Source organism: Falco cherrug, chromosome 6, assembly GCF_023634085.1.
Source record: "Falco cherrug isolate bFalChe1 chromosome 6, bFalChe1.pri, whole genome shotgun sequence".
In the NCBI taxonomy this organism is placed as follows: domain Eukaryota; kingdom Metazoa; phylum Chordata; class Aves; order Falconiformes; family Falconidae; genus Falco; species Falco cherrug.
This window is the reverse complement of record NC_073702.1, coordinates 73,859,453-73,874,651: the sequence shown is the minus strand read 5'-3', so window position 1 is coordinate 73,874,651 and position 15,199 is coordinate 73,859,453. Positions and strand designations below refer to the sequence as shown.

At 56.5% G+C, this 15,199-nt stretch overlaps 1 protein-coding gene across 5 annotated transcripts; it reads right to left on the bottom strand.

The window, feature by feature from the left end:
• Window positions 1-2,385: 2,385 nt before the first annotated feature.
• FNDC4 (fibronectin type III domain containing 4) lies at window positions 2,386-14,915 on the bottom strand. 5 transcript variants are annotated; one of them, XM_055714593.1, is made up of 6 exons: window positions 14,685-14,915; window positions 9,343-9,458; window positions 8,612-8,816; window positions 7,604-7,693; window positions 6,188-6,321; window positions 2,386-4,139 (listed from the first exon to the last, which is right to left on the bottom strand). In XM_055714593.1, exons 1-6 carry the CDS (start codon window positions 14,755-14,757, stop codon window positions 4,104-4,106), a joined length of 654 nt encoding a protein of 217 aa, XP_055570568.1. In that variant the 5' UTR covers window positions 14,758-14,915; the 3' UTR covers window positions 2,386-4,103. The 5 variants fall into 5 exon arrangements, 2 of the variants coding, with proteins under 2 accessions (XP_055570568.1, XP_055570569.1); XM_055714594.1 differs by having other exon boundaries at window positions 2,386-4,136; XR_008732895.1 differs by lacking the exon at window positions 2,386-4,139 and having other exon boundaries at window positions 6,274-6,321; window positions 6,940-7,693.
• Window positions 14,916-15,199: the final 284 nt, after the last annotated feature.

The following is a 15,199-nucleotide window of genomic DNA, read 5'->3' as shown; positions in this document are numbered from 1 at the left end:
TGGACTGGTGTGTCTTGGGCACCTATGACTGTCATTGGCACTGGCAAGAGCTGACTGTGCCAAGGCCAGGGAGGACACAATCCCCCTGAATGCCTGCTCTGCTCTGGGGTGCCTTTGCCCTGCTGCATGCCTGGCTGTGGTCTGGAGCCGTGGGCAAACTGTGCACTTGGTTTCCTTCCCCAGATAAAGCTGGAGAGGCTGCAGCAAGCAGGATGTTTGGTTTCGCTGGCAAGTAACAGTTTGCAGCTGCTTTCTGGCTGAGGACGTTGCTGCTGGGTTGCTGTCGTTGCAGCACATCTTCCCCTTCTGAGGCTGGTGACACTGACAGCCCTGGCTGAGCAGTATTTGCTGGGTGCAACCTGGGGCAGCAGAGCTGGTGTCGCAGCGAGTGCCATAGGCAGGTGCCATGGGGAAGGCTTGCAGAGGCTTGGGTCCCTGCAGGTCATTGAAGAGCTGCATGCTTTCTCACTTGTGGTCTTACATGTTGAGGTCATGGTCTCATGCCTTTCCTCCCACAGCTAAGACCACAGAGCAACCTGTAGGTGTTACTGGGGTGATGAGGGTGAGCGGGTCATTGTCAGGTCCTTGGCTTCTGGTGCCGAGGGATGGCCCAGCTGTTGGTGGGGTGGGTTTAACAGCCCATAATGTGGCTTCCTGCATGGGACCAGGATGCTGGGCATCTACACTGTTCTGCACGTAGTGCTGAGGGGTGCACAGCACTGCTGCTGATGCTGGCATGTGCTGATTGCTCCACTTGCCCTTTCCTCTTGTCCTGTGAATAATTGTTCACCATCTCCTGCCGCTGTGGAGGGCAGTGGGCTCTACAATGCTGCCTGGCAGCTGTCACATCTCCAGACAGAAGTGCTCCAAGCCATTTAACAGCCCCTCTCCCTGGGACTCATGATGCTGCGTTGTGCTCTTTGCCGTGACTATGTTGAATGCTGCAGCCCTGTATGGCTTCTTGCAGGGCCTCGTGGGTGCCAGTTCTGCCATTATTCCTGGCTTTAACCAGCTGTTGCTGCAGTGTGTGAACAGCTTCCCTGCTGTGCCCCCATCTCAGCCTTGTGTCTATGAGAGCTTTTGCCAAGCCTTTTCTGTTTTAGCGATGTACAAGCTAGTGGTGGGTTCATCACCCACATGTGCCAATGCTGTCCAGCACCTATCAAACTGGTGTATGAGAATTGCTCTGCATAGGCCACGCAGCCCTTTCCTCGTGCCCCCGTAGTGCTGCAGGGCGGGTGGTGTGTGTGTGTCTGTAGGCATGTGCATATCTTGCTCAGTGGCACTGTGCTGGGCATTTGCACTGTCCCGTACTGGTGCTGCCAGACTCATTTGTGGAGTGTGTGCTTGTACATACCTCAGAAAATACCTTTGTTCAACATTGCTGCTGCCTTCTGTGCAGCACCCATCTCTGCAGTTCCCTGCCTTCCTGCACTGCCATGGTCTGAGAAAGGAGTGGTAGCTTCGGTTTTTTTGAGGGGTGGGGGGGGGTTGGGGTGTGTGTGTGTGGGTGTGGTTTTTTAATCAACACTACAACCTGATTTTAGATGTCATTTAATGACTTTTGTGCTCTTTTTTTTTTTATTTGGCCACAACCACTTCATTTTGACATACTTTTTTTTTCTTTTATTCTTTTCTTTGGTGCCTACCCCAGGTCTTCGACTCCACTGCACAGTCATGCTCCTTGGTTTCTTTGTGTGTGCCTCAGGTCTGCTTAAAGAACTTACAATAGTAGGCATGTGTCTGTTCTGACCCTCCAGGATAGTACCTCTAAACAAACATTTTCCAATTTTCCAGGGCACCAGAGCTTTATAAAAAAATCTTGTGTTTTACTGATAGCCCTAATTCTTTTTAATATACCTCCCTAAAATACAAAAGTTAGCTGGCAAAACAAGGTGCTTTGGCTCTCTGCAGCTACAGCCTTGCTACCTGCAGCCCAAGTTACAGCACGGCAGCACCTGCACCCCACCACCACGGTGCTTTTGCTCCTCAGGTACCCCTCACCTCACCAGACCAGGGAGCAGCACAGCCCCCTCCCGCCAGCAGCCTGCTGGGATCTGGCCTCATCCTCCTTCCTGGCCCTGCTGCCAGGGTGTCTCTGCCCTCTGCAGCCTGTTGTGCAGTGAAAGCAGCTGTGATGCCACCCTCAGTGGGACAGTCTGTTAACTGCAGCTTGTCCAGCAGCACAACATGGCTCAGCATGCAGCACTGGCACTCCCCCGAGGGCCAGAGGTGTGACAGACGGCCTTAAGAGGACTTGCAGCTCTTGCACACTGTGCAACAACAGGTCCCCTTCTAAGGGCCGTACACACATGTTCCAGAAGTGCTAGTACCCGTACACACGTGCACACACACACACACAGATCTGCAACTCTGCAGGGACAGTTCTGCCTTTGAGCCAGGATGCTTTTATTGAAAAGACCCTGCCACAGGGAGTCACTTGTTCTGTCCCTTCCCTACCTAGTCCTGCAGCAGGAGCTGAGCAGCACCTGGAAGGATGAGTCCTGAAAGTGCTTTTTACTGGGAGGTTTATTCCTGGAAGACGCTAGATCCTGTGATTGCTTGAGTCCAGGGCTGCAGAGCCAGCATCCTAGCTCAGTGACAGGCTGCAGAGCAGAGCACGGAGAGAGAGCAGCAGCCAGGGCACCAGCTGCCATCTCTGCAGCAGAAAGCCTCCTCACATCACCCCCTTCCCCCTGCCGCTGGCAAGAGGGCATGCCTGGGCCTGGCCTCAGCCTCGGACACCGAGCACTGCAGATGCCCAGCGAGAGATCTCTGCCTGCAGGCTCTGGGGAGCAAACAAGCACAGTCCAGGCACCGCTACTTCACCAGCCCCAGGGTGGTCAGTGACACGAGCAGGTGGACTGGGCACGAAACAGCGAGCCAGTGGTCCACCAGCTCTAAGCATTCAGGACCAGCCTTTTTCCAACAGGTCTGTGCTACATCAGCCAACCTGGTGCAGGCCATGGGACTAGCTCCAGGAGTGGGAGCACCAGCAGTGACCACATCCCCGCAAGACAGAAGGAGCCAGGAGTGGGATGTGCTGCTATTGAAGCTAGGGTTGTCCCCAGAGCAGTGATGAGCTCTGCAGCCCACATCCTGCTGAGCCCACCGAGACCCTGTTGGGCCTCACCCCATCATCTCCTCGAGGCAGCACAGGCATCGCGCTGCCTGCAGGGTGCTCACAGCAGCTCCCCCACAAACAGCTTGAATGTGTCAGGACTGAGCCCTACTATGGAAATGGCAAAGCCACAGCCATGCCCTGGCACCGCGTGCTCCCATAGCTCTGGGGGGCTCACGCTAGCCCATAAAACAGCTCCAGCCAGCACTCCCTGCCCCAGCTGCGTGCTCTGCAGGCGGGCTAGACACCGCGGCAGCACTAGATCCTCATGCTCACTTGTGTCTTTGTCCCCTGCAGCAGAGAGAGGCCTTGAAGCCCCTGCATGGCCAGGACGGGGTGCAGCAGAGCCCCCTTATGCAGCAGGGATCCACTCCAGCTGTGCTCACTGGGCCCGGCCCCACAGGTAAACCCTCTTACCACCTGGCTGTGACTTCCCTGGCAGCACTGGGGCAAATGCCTGCACTGCCCCATCCCCTCAGTCTCAGGGCCAGAAGGGGAGCAGCTCCCACCCCCTGCAGGCAGCCCTCTGAGCCCAGACACCAGCGGCTGGGAGCAAGGTCTGCCCCGAGCTGGCTGCCGGGCAGGCGGCGGGTACCATGTGGTTGTACCCAGGCCTTTGGCCAAGCCAGCGCATAGGGACATTGCCTCCCCACAAGCCAGCGCACCAGCCTCTCTGCTCCCCTAGACTTGCCCCCCTGTGCTGGTGGTGTGCCCCCCCCACCCTTTCTCAGCTCCGTGGTCCACAGTGGCAGGGGAGCAGGGCCAGGCATGTGGGATGGGCAGGGCCACGCACTGCATGCACGGCTGGGAGCCGGCTCCATGCATATCCCTGGACAGGTGCCCTCGGGAAAGCGTAAGTTCTGATACGCGGATCTTCGCATGCAGAATTCCAGGCTGGGCACCCGGTGCTGCCTCCTCTTCCAAGGCCTGCTTTGGCTCTGGCAGGACGCCCAGGACCGCAGACACAGAGCTGGCGCTGCACTTACACCTCGATTATATTGACCGAGGGAGACTTCTTCTATGAGAGAAAAAAAAACCAACTGCTTTAAGGCCTTGTTTTGTTAAGTCCCCTGGGATGCAGAGCCCCCAGCCTCCCACGGCAGGTACCACGACCAGCAGTCCTCCTCTGCAAAAACGGCTGCCAGCTGCAGCTGAGCCCTCTGCCCTGAGCTGAGGTATGGGCAAGCTGCAGCAGAGACCTGGCTTCAACATCTCCCTCAGAAGACCAAGTGAGCTAACCCCACACCCCCAGCATTTCGCATGGATGCAGTCTCCTGCCACAAAGGTTCAGGTAGCTAGCTCGGCTGCATCGCCTGGGTGCCTCTCTCCAGGTGAATCCCTTCAACCAGTCACCTCCCCAGGAAGCCTTTCTGCCCACTGCTGTGCCTCAGTGCTCCTGGGTGAACCAGCGCCCCCCCCCCCCCCCCCCATACTCTTCAGCCTCCAGGGCTTGCAGATAGGTGATGACTTCCAGAGGTAGCCATGCTACGCCTGATGCCCTTGCACAGGAGGTAGGTGCAGGGTCAGAACACAAAAGATAAGTGAGGGGGTAGGAGAATGTCTGCCATGGGGCAGAGAACCCAGAAAGCACAGAATGATCAGCATGGAGGGACAGAAAAGGCCTGCTGAGTGCCAGGCACATCTCACTGCCATGCCCCTCATGACAGCTCCGGAGCGTGCCAAGGGAACTAAAGGCTGCAGGTGGCAAGGTGAATTTTTCTTTAAAACCATTGCAAGCACAAGCAGGCACTTTAACTAAAAGCAACGTGCTCACTGAAGAGCACAGCAGATATGTGAATTCAGAGAAGGTGCTGGGAAAGAAGGGCAGGGGTTCTGGTTGCTGCACATCTGTTTTGTAGCTCAGCCCTTTCACACTGGAGCAAGGCACGTGCACACTGAAGCAGGGCACAGGAGGCGAGTGTTCCCGTGACCACGCTTTATAACAGGGCTCAGATGAAGAGCTGCACCATTGCCTGCTACTTTACAGCAGCTTGGCCCTGAAGCCAGGAGGGGAAGCAAATGCAGAACTTTTTCTTTCCTATGCCTCGTTCCCAGCTTTGTAATTAAGGACTGCAAGAATGCAGTGCTGTCACCTTCAAGGATGCCAAAAGTATGGTGAATGCAAAAAAACCAAGCTGAGGTGCATCAGCCCTGTACAGGCGAACTTCACAAGCAGCAGGAACAGGCCTTCGCACCTGCCTTTGCAGCCCAGTATGAGCAGGGTCAGTTTGGAGCAGGGATCCAAGAGGGATCTTTTTGGCAAGGAGTAATCAAGAAGCTGGAAAATCTGGAGAACTGGGGCCTTGAAGTCCCGATAGGAAGTTTCTGCTCCTGACATCCACTGGAAACCAAGATGTGGAAGCAGAGGGGCAATGAGGCAACAGAGTGAGTTCCCACTATGGATAGAGGAGGCAGAAGAGACACAAGGGAAAAACCTAATGCAAGGTCCTGTTAGAGCATGTGCATCACTGTTATAAATTACTGTCTTTGTCAAGTAAAAAAGGGAGATGTGTCAGGTGCTGAGGAAAGAGCGAGATGAAAGTACTGCTCCCTCCCATCCACAGCTCAGCACAGTACCTTTGTTAGGGTGGAGAAGGGGCTCTGGGGTCCTTCCCATGAACAACTTGTGTAGTGATGGCCTGGAGCAGGCCTGAGCAAAGGCAGCCATGGACCAGTGCAGCAACTACAAGAACAGCTGCCCAGCCTGACCACCTCCTGCCTAAACTGGCAGGAGCTAGATCTGTGTATGGGATGAAAAGCTGTGCAGCCTTGGAGGGACATGGTAAAGGGGCCGTTACAGTGACAGGACAGGCACCACCCCACAATGTGGGAGCCACCTCAGCTGATACATCCTGCTGTCTCTTCCAGTGTTCCTCCTGCAATCATCCATGGGGCACACACACTGCCCCAGAGAGACCAGGGCTTACTGCACTCTAAACTCCCTCATTTTTTAGGGAGAGGGCATGAGTTGGGATGTTTCTATTTCTGGAGAGAGCCAGAACCGTCCAGGCAGCAAGGCACAGCAGACATCACATGCCATCCCTCCTGCCAGCCCTCCCCACTCACCTTGCTCCGCAGCAGCCCTCCGCTGGGTCGCTCTGGCGTGCTGTGCTCCGAGGACGGCTTTGTCTTTTCCTTGTTGTTGTTGGAGTCGTTGTCCTTGATGATGTCATACTGTCTGCAGAAGAGGGCGATCACCGCTGCAGAAAGACAGGGGATGAAGGACTCCTTCATGCTGTCTGCATGCTGTCTGCCCCTGTTTTCCCTCCCCACAGCATCCCAGCTGGACAGCAGTCAGGCCCAGGGCACACTGGGGTGCAGGCCACCCACACACTCCACCTGTGTCAGCCTGGACCACCTCAGGCACCTCTGCATGTGTGGCCAGGCCAGTCTCCTTGGGCAGACAAGGCATGGATGCAGCTAAGGCCATCAGGGCACACGTGAGGTGCTTGGTGCCTACAGCTCAGGGCTCTGAGGCCAAAGGCAGATGTTGAAGCACTCACAGAGGGACAGCCCTTGAGGTCCACAAGCAGCTGAGTGGGGTTTTGGCCCAGTGCTTGTGACCCTCACAAAAGCTAGCCCTTGGCTTTGTCCTGTCTTGCCAACTGACTGTGGGGTCAGCCACTCTGTCATGGATTTACGGCACCCATCTCACGCAGCACACATCCTACACCTTGGGACCCTGGATGCAGGACTCTGGAGCAGTGCTTGGAACCGTAATCATTAGATGTGTTGGACCCGTTCCAACCACAGTGCGTTATCACAGCCACCCACAGACTGGACCTGACTTCTCCCTGCTGGCATTCTGACACACCAACCTGCACAAAGCATAAGCTAGCAGCAGACATCTTGTCTTTTCTTCCGGTGCACTAGAAAAGTGGTCAAGGCCAGGGCAAGGAGCAATTCCTGCAAGGTACCACTAGAAAATCCACATTTACCAGGAAGGGAGTAGGGGACAAATGACTTGCCATTCACAGCAGCTGCATGGGGCCAGTCAGGAGCTGACTTACCTCCTAGGTTTTCCTTGCTCCCAGGCAACATGTTGTTTGCTAGAGCACTGGCTTTAATCAGGTGCTGTACAGGAGCGAATCACCCATCTTACACAGCTACTACCGGCCTTGCAGCAATGTTACCGCATGTCGGACAAGCTAGCTAAGGACCAAGTTACACATCAGTTAACATCAGCTGGGATGCTCCCACCCTGTAACTCTGTATTCCTTGGGTCCCACACTGTCTCCTCCTCTTCCAGCACAGCAGCCAGGCTGGCCAGCCCACACGCTTCAGGCCACTACTGCTGAGCAGTGGCTGTGGTTGCTCCTTTTACCCCACTGGCTTGAGCTCCTACAAAGACTCAATGGACTTACAGGAAAGGATGCCAGACACATACTAATACGCCTCTGCACTCTTTCAACCCCATCTTCTTCATGGACCCTGGATTGCACCACTGCCCCAGCCTGCTGGAACGTTGCTTGTGGCACTCACCTGCCCACATAAGCAGCACAGCCACGATGATGATGATCTCGCCCGTTTGCAGCTGCCTGTCTTTGTCCAGCCCTTCCATGGTGATGTCACCTGCAGAGAAGAGAACCCAGGCAGGGCTGGCAGCAGATACCCTCCCACCAGAACCTACTTCAGGACCAGCAACACCTGAGGATCTCAGAAGGAGCTCCAGAGAAGAGAGACCCACCTCTCCCAAACAAGGATGGGTGTGGGATGACATCTGGGCTCTGGAGAAGACATGCGGCCTGTGGCTTTCCCACATCAGATAAGCCATCCTCACCACCAAAGGCAGTCAGGGATTCTAACTGCTTGTTTGGGTTCAAGTAGGGACTGCACAATGCATGGGAGGAATCACTGAAGTTACTTCCTATGTAGGAAACCAGGGCAAGTTAGGAAGGCCCTGAGCTGAACACAAAAGTTCTGAGGTAAGTAAGCCATTTGCTTGCCCTGTTACACTCTTCTCAAGTCCCCCTCTTATGGCTAGTGCTGGAGACAGACCCCTGTGCCCAGCTGACACCCTCTGGGCATCATTGCTCTTGGATTCTTGGATCATCTCTTCCTCATGGAGCAGTATGTAGGCAACCCCAAGGCAAGAAGGCACAGCATGGATATGAGTCGGAAAAGAGGCTGGGGGGCTCTGTCATTTGTCCTTTGATAGCTTGCAGGATGGGAGATCTGAGAGCCTGTTCAACATCTGCTTCCTATGGGCAGCAGCTGAGCAGGCCACAGCAGTTGTCCTGGCCACAGCCTGTTTAGCTGAATAGGGTGCCAGGACCGGTGACAGGAGGGCTGTAAACTGGGGCTTGGGGACATCATCATGGCCGTAGTGGACACAACAGCAGCCTGTTATGAGCCTGTGCGTCCCAAGCAGCCTGCTGCTCAAGGCAGCGCCTTTCTCACTGGCTGCTGGATCCCTGCCTGTGTGCTGTGGAGACCTTCAGATATGGTCCCACCAGCAGCACCCAGGCAAGCTGGAAGGAGCTGCCTCACCTTGGTTGGAGCTGTTGGAAGGGAGGCGGTCGGTCTCCTTCAGGGTCCGGAAGTGGACACGCTTGCTGGCCTGGCTTTCTCCATACAGGCCGATGCTCTGCACCTGGATGATGTAATCGGCATCCTCTGCCAAGTCCCACAGTACGCAGGCCCGGTTGGTTGTGTTCACCTCCCGGATGAAGCGCTGCATCTGTCCATCTTGCCGCTGCCAGAGTGAAGAGTTGTCATCCCCAGGAGGCTGTTCCCAGCCGCACCAGGCACAGGCCCCTGTCTGCAGGGCTGTGCTGGGCACTCTCCCCTTACTCCTCCCTTCCCAGGCAATCATCCACCCCTGGGGTGGGCCAGGCTGGCCAGCGCTTTGCTATGCAGCATCCCTGTGTGGCCTGAGAGCCAGGCGCCTCCCTGGAGAAGCCACCATCATATCTGGGGCTGTGAAGGCAGAGCAAGGCAAGCAAAGAAGGGTTATGCCATGGTTAAAGCACCATCCTTATCCAGACAAATCGCAGGGAAGCCACTGGAGGGACAGCTACCCCCAGTACAGCCCATGCTCCGTTGCCTCCCACCAGAATGGATGGCTCAGACAGGGCACCCTGGCAAGGGCAGCTCAACAGCAGAGATGTCCTCAGGCAGGTGCCAGAGGAGCTCCCAACTGCAGCAAAAGGGCTGACATAGGAGCATACTGGCAATCAGTGAAAGAGGTCCCGAGCCCCCTGGGGACAGAGCCTGGGTACCTGCTGTAGGATGGCATAGCCGATGACCACGTCTCCTTCTGGGACGTCCCAGGAGACGGTGGCAGAGTTTGCCTTCAGCTGCGTCACGGTCACGTTGACAGGGGATGGTGGCCTGTCTGGGTGAGCCAGGGACGGACCGAGGCAAGGCACAGGAAAGAGGCAAAAGAAGATGTCTCAGAACAGGCACTCACCCCTGCACACCACGATGGGGACCCTCTCCAACATCTGCCCATGGCAGCACGTTGGGCAGGGCTACAGGGAACAGCTTCTCCAGTGAATCTGTCCCCAGGAGAGGAGTGGCAGAGCAGGTGCACAAGGCTGAGCCCCCACCAGCAGCAACACATATGTGACAGCATGGTGCTTGCTGGGCTAGTGGGCAGCTGCCCACTGTGTGTGGGGGCAGGTGTGCAGGCACAGAGCTACTCCCTGCCTGCGCAGCTATCCCATGGCTTTGGCAGTCTTTGCTCACCGGCCAGGACTCCTCCCTGCCTGGCTGTTGGTGAGAAATGTGCTCACTGCACACCTCACCCTCTGCAGTGTCCTATAGCAGGGAGGGAGGACAAGCTTGCACGGCATCTGCCGGGCTCTTCTCTAAAGGGCTTGCTTGCAGCGGCAGACATAGCCCATTGCTCATAATACATGTTCCACGTAAAAGGCATTAGCAATGCTGACCACGTGCCCAGGCTGCCAGACCCAGCTAAAGACATGAAGGGGCCCCAGCAGGCTCCTTCTACCTTGCAGACATTGAAATGGGAAATGCATGAAAGCCTGTCATGAGCAAAAAAAAAGAATTAAGAGTTAGAGACTGTCATGGCAATTTAACCAGTCCCTGAAGCTCAGAATCACATGAAAAGTCTCTGCAGCCTGTCTCAGAGCACTGCAGAGACCCTGCTATCAGAGAGGAGAATGACATTCAGACCAGTTCTTCACAAGGGCATCTGCTTGCAGATCTGAGGGACCTTCACTGCTGCTCAGATGTTCATCTGTTGGAAAGTTTACTTCATTCAGCTCCAGCACTAGCAGTAGCAGAGCTGCCTGGCATGACATGCTCCTGCTCAGCCTGGGCACAGAGTAGATTCTTGGTAGGGAAGTCCCATGTTTCTGTAGGGTTCAGAAAGTGCAAACACATCCTACATTAATGCAATTCTTCAACCAAGACTGTGATGGTAAAATCAGGCTCCTCTAAGCTGTGGGGCTGCCCCGTGGATATGCACATCATAAATGCCTGGCACACCACCCAGAGCTGTGTAGGAAGCAGCCCAGACACAGTATTTATATATCAACTGTGACAGAAAAATGGGGCAGCTTGGAATAAACACACTATGCAACTCAATCTGGCCATCTCAATCTGCCTGGCATTACTCCTTGCTCTAGAGCGGGGAGGAAAACCCAACGTGGAACGCAGAGCTGACTTCCCCAGCAGTGAAATGCCATCGGCTGCAAAGCTGGCAGCAACACTCAGCCATTGCTATCCTTCAGAAAGCTGGCTTGACTGACCCATGGTCTGCATCATCACCATTTTGAGACTTCACAGCACTAAGAACATGGCAGGAAACTACACAGGTACACAGATCTGCATACAAAGCCAAATCTTGACTGGAAATTAGACACAGAAGAGCGTGAAGACAGACGCTGAGGCTGTTGTTCATGTGTCCTCTCTCCCTGTAAACAAGACAGCGTCCTGCTACAGGCTACCTGTGTAGCACAAGTTCGATGCTGTGATTTATACAAATAGAAAGAGCCCCAGAGGGCACCCAAGAACAAGTCAAAAAGACAACTCTAACACTACCAACCACCACTGTCAGAGTGACAGGGAAAGGTAATTTCTGTAGGTCAGCTATTTAAATGCGTGCATTCACATTTGAATATTCCCAGGTCCAGATCAAACCAGGAAAAGGCTGTGATTCCCACTCTGAGAAATGCAGGGCTGTGGTTTGCCAGAGGCAATAAAGACAGATGGAAGGGTCACCCACAGAGCCCAGGAAATACATTCTCAGAGAGACACTGGAGCTGAGTGTGTCCTCAGCAGAAGCCTGCCGCATCACCAGGAGATAAAAGTCACTGGAGACAGCATGAACAAGGACATCACAGGATGCTGCACCTTCTCTTTCAGAACAGAAGCTAGACAACTAGAAAGTATTCAAAGGTACGCTGAACATCCTTTATCCTATTAAGAATGTGTCTCCTTAGAGTTTTGCCAGTGGGAAACTGGTTCATCACTCTAACCTGTGAAAGCGGGTCTTTGAGCCATGTCCTTATCTGCACACCCTGGTCTCCCACAAGCCAAGAGCAAAATGGGCTGAATAAAGCTCCAGCCCCAGACCTGGCCACTGACTGGGGCACATGTATACTGCACACCCAGGAGCTGAGCCCCCAGCAGATGCAGTCTGGTTTTCCACTACTGCCATGGCCAGTGTGCAAGTTAGTTGCACAACCAACAGTTGAGCTGTAGACACCACCCCATCAGCTAGCAAATAACCACGGCCTTGCACTGTCCCAGGCAGAAGCATTTCAAAGTGTGTGGGGAGGAAGGGCTGCAATGTTTTTGTTAGCCTTCAGGCATAAGAAGAACAACTGCCTAAGGCTACCACTATGTCAGCAAATGCAGTGAGGTCAGGAACAGCCTGGGAATCCAGTGGTGGAGACTGGTCCCGGGAACTGCTCTGGTCTGAACCAGCCAGTGTGTGCCCAAACCACTCCTGGGCACAGCTCAGGAGTTAGCATGAGCCACGAACCATTCCTAGTAGGTAGCAGATGTGCTCCCCGCTTTGGAACTCATCAGCCTAGTGCTATGGACGTGACCAGATGGTGCCAGCTAGCCTCAGGACAAGAAGAGGACCTGGTGCTTCACAGGATACATCTACAGTAATAAATCAGGTAGCTTTTTACAGCTATCCGAGCGAGAAGAGGTCTGAACATGCCCAAAGGGGATACCTGGACTTTCCGACCTTTAAGTGTACGTGAGGAAATTAAAGGAGGGTCGGCAGGGTCTGACATCTCTGCAACACAGAGTCTGTGGAGGGAGCTTGTAGCAGGCTCCTTGCTCTGCAAAAGAATTTTCTAGGCTTCTGCAGGGACCCCAGCCTGGCCCAGCCCATGTTTTCAGGCAGAGGATGCTGAGACATGGCCCTGAGGCTGAGTCACTCTATGATTTGAGAACAAGGGCAATGCACTGATCCACAAGCCATGCTGCTGGGTCTGCACAGGGCTTGACGGTATTGCTTCAACTGTACTTAGCCAGAGCTTACACAGGCCCTGTGCAGGGACCTTCACTCACTGGCAATGGAAGGGCATCCCTGGGGGGATACCACCCCGGTAACAGACTGCAAAGACATACACCCAAAGCCAGCATGATCTGCTGTTACACCTGGAGACATTTCACAAATGGAGAGAAGAGAGGGCAAGAGCACAGTGCGCGTGGCTAGTCAGTGCTTCAGACCTCATGCATCGTAAACACACTTTGTGCAGCTCCAGGCAAGCAGACCTGAACCTGTGTGACAGCGAGACCTGAAGGTGTCCAGGCTTTAGCTCTTCGTTGGAAAAATGACTGGTCAGTTTGCAGTTCAGCAAACTGGAGCAAATATGTTTCTGGGCACATGGGATTTGCACACCTAGCAGAAAGAGACAAGACAAGAAGTTTCAGAAGTCAAAACCAGAGAAGTTCACCCTAGAAACACAGGGCAATGTTTAATCCCAAGGATATTCCAAAGGAGACCTCACTGGAAGTTGTTACTGCAAGACCTTCAAAGAACAGCTCACACCATAGACAGCTTCGCGTATGATCCCCACGTTAAGCATAACATTCTCCAGCCTGCTCTGCCGCTGAGGTCAGAGTGGTTTCATGCCAGAGCTGTCACCATAAAGATCTGTGAGTGCAAGGGCTCCAAAAAAATGTACTCTCTGAAGCCAACTACTAAAAACATTCCTGCAAAGCCAAGATGCTCCAACACCCTGCTGGACTCTCTGGGGAAAAGCATGCCACAGCTAAGCTCTGCCCAATGCATTAATCACTAATGGTTCTGCATCATTTGTAAGTTATCCAGCTTCACTTTTTATTAAAGCCATGTCAAGACACAAGCACCACCACAGAAAGCAATCACTTACTCAAGGCCTGGCGCACCCTTTTGTCCTGCCAGTACAGCAGCACGTTCCTTTCAGGCCTGCTGAAGGGGTGGGAAGGGTTGGTCCTGAGTGCTGGAGCCAGCAGCGTTGCAGCCCGAGGTGGGGAAGCCAAGCACTGGGCTATATCTGCCACGCAGCCTGGCTTCCCAGGTTAGAGAAGAGGCCAGGCAGGTGCGCTTCACCAGCGATGCTGGCAGATGTGGTGCCGCATAGGGACAGGGCACAGCCCCGCTGGCACCCTCCCCACCCTGCTGTGACTCTGGGGGAGGGGACCCCACCTGCACATCGGCCTGTGCCCTTGGGACCGCTGCTCAAGGGCACCCAGATGTTTGCCCAACTTATCCCTGCAGCAGGGAAGTAAGCACCAGGCCGCACAGCTAAAAATAAGTGGCCCCTTTTTAACAACCCTGACTGCATTTCTTCCCGAACCCTTTAAGCCCCGGAGCATCTGTTTTGCAAGGAGACCCAAAACACGGCAGAAAATGTCTGATAATCGCAATTCGGCTTAATCGGGAACCTGACAAGGGCCAAGTAAGACAGCAGGAGGCTGCCGCTGACACAGGGCCATGCGGACGAGTCAAGGGAAGAAAGGACGGCGGCGCCCTGCGTGCCCACAGACCTCGGCATCTCAGCAGACACCAGCCCAGCGCAAGCAAGGCAGGCAGGCAGCGTCCCCCTGCAGCCCAGCCCGCAGCCCGGGAGCATCCCTGCCCAGCGGCATCGACTCTCTCAGGACTCGCTGCTCACTGCTGGGGGGCAAGGCCGGGAGCGGGGGGCCGCCCCCCGCGAGGGCGCAAGGAGGGCACAGGCGGGAGGCACAAGCGGGCGGCTGCCCGTGCCCCCGGGAGAGCCGGGAGCCCTCCGCGGCCGGCAGCCACGGCCAGACGGTGGCACCCCGTCCCGCGGCACGGCCGGCCTGGGGGCCGGGCGCAGCCCCCGGGGGGTGCCCGGGGGCCCGAGGAGGCCGGGCCGGGCCCCAGGTCGCAGCGGCCGAGGCCGCGCCGGGGACGGGGCGAGGCCGGCGGGAGCGGCCGGCGGGGGAGGCCCGGCCCGCAGAAGAGGCCGGCGCACGGCGGGGCACGCCGCCCCCTCGCCTGGGGAGAGCCGGCCCCGCGCCCTCGCCCGGTCCCGCCGCAGGCAGCAGCGCGGGCCGACCCGCCGGGCCCCGCGGCAGCGAGCAGGGCCACCGCGGCCCCCGGTCCCGGCCTGGCCGCACTTACTGGCTTGCACGAGGCAGAGGTCGCAGCTGAAGAGCAGCAGGACGGGGTTGAGGAACGCCGAGAAGCGGGACATGGCGGCGGGGCCGGCGCAGGGGCGCCCCCGGACTGCGGCCCCGGCCCGGGCGGCAGCCCTGGCACCGGCCCGGCTCCCTGCGCCGCGGGACGGAGCGGGGCCGAGCCCCGGCCGCAGCGCCCGGGGCGGGGGGTGTGTGGTGGAACGGCCGCCCGGCCCTCCCCCGGCCCCGCTCCGCCCTGCTCCGCCCCCCGAGCGGCACCGCAGCGGCTCCGGCGCCGCCTCCCACCTGCCCCGGTGCCGCCCCCGAGCCGTACCCGGCCCCGCCCCACCCTGCCGTACCCCCGCAGCCGCCGGCGCTGCTCTCGGTGCCCTCCCCCGGTAAGCACGGGTGCCCCACCGCATGCCGCGCCCCCGCCGGTGCCGGCTCTCCCCACGCACTGTGCTCACGCGTCGTGCCCGGCTCAGCCGCCCCCCTCGCCCGGTCCCGGTGTGGCGCGTC

Bases quoted from the DNA above. Each gene is read 5' to 3' on its own strand.
- FNDC4 (XM_055714593.1), bottom strand. From the start codon at position 14,757: ATGTCCCGCTTCTCGGCGTTCCTCAACCCCGTCCTGCTGCTCTTCAGC. The intron at 7,694-8,611 runs GTGAGGCAGCTC...TCTTCTCTGCAG, and splicing joins TTCCAACAGCTCCAACCAAG to GTGACATCACCATGGAAGGG. The intron at 4,140-6,187 runs GTGAGTGGGGAG...TTTCTCTCATAG, and splicing joins GAGGGCTGCTGCGGAGCAAG to AAGAAGTCTCCCTCGGTCAA.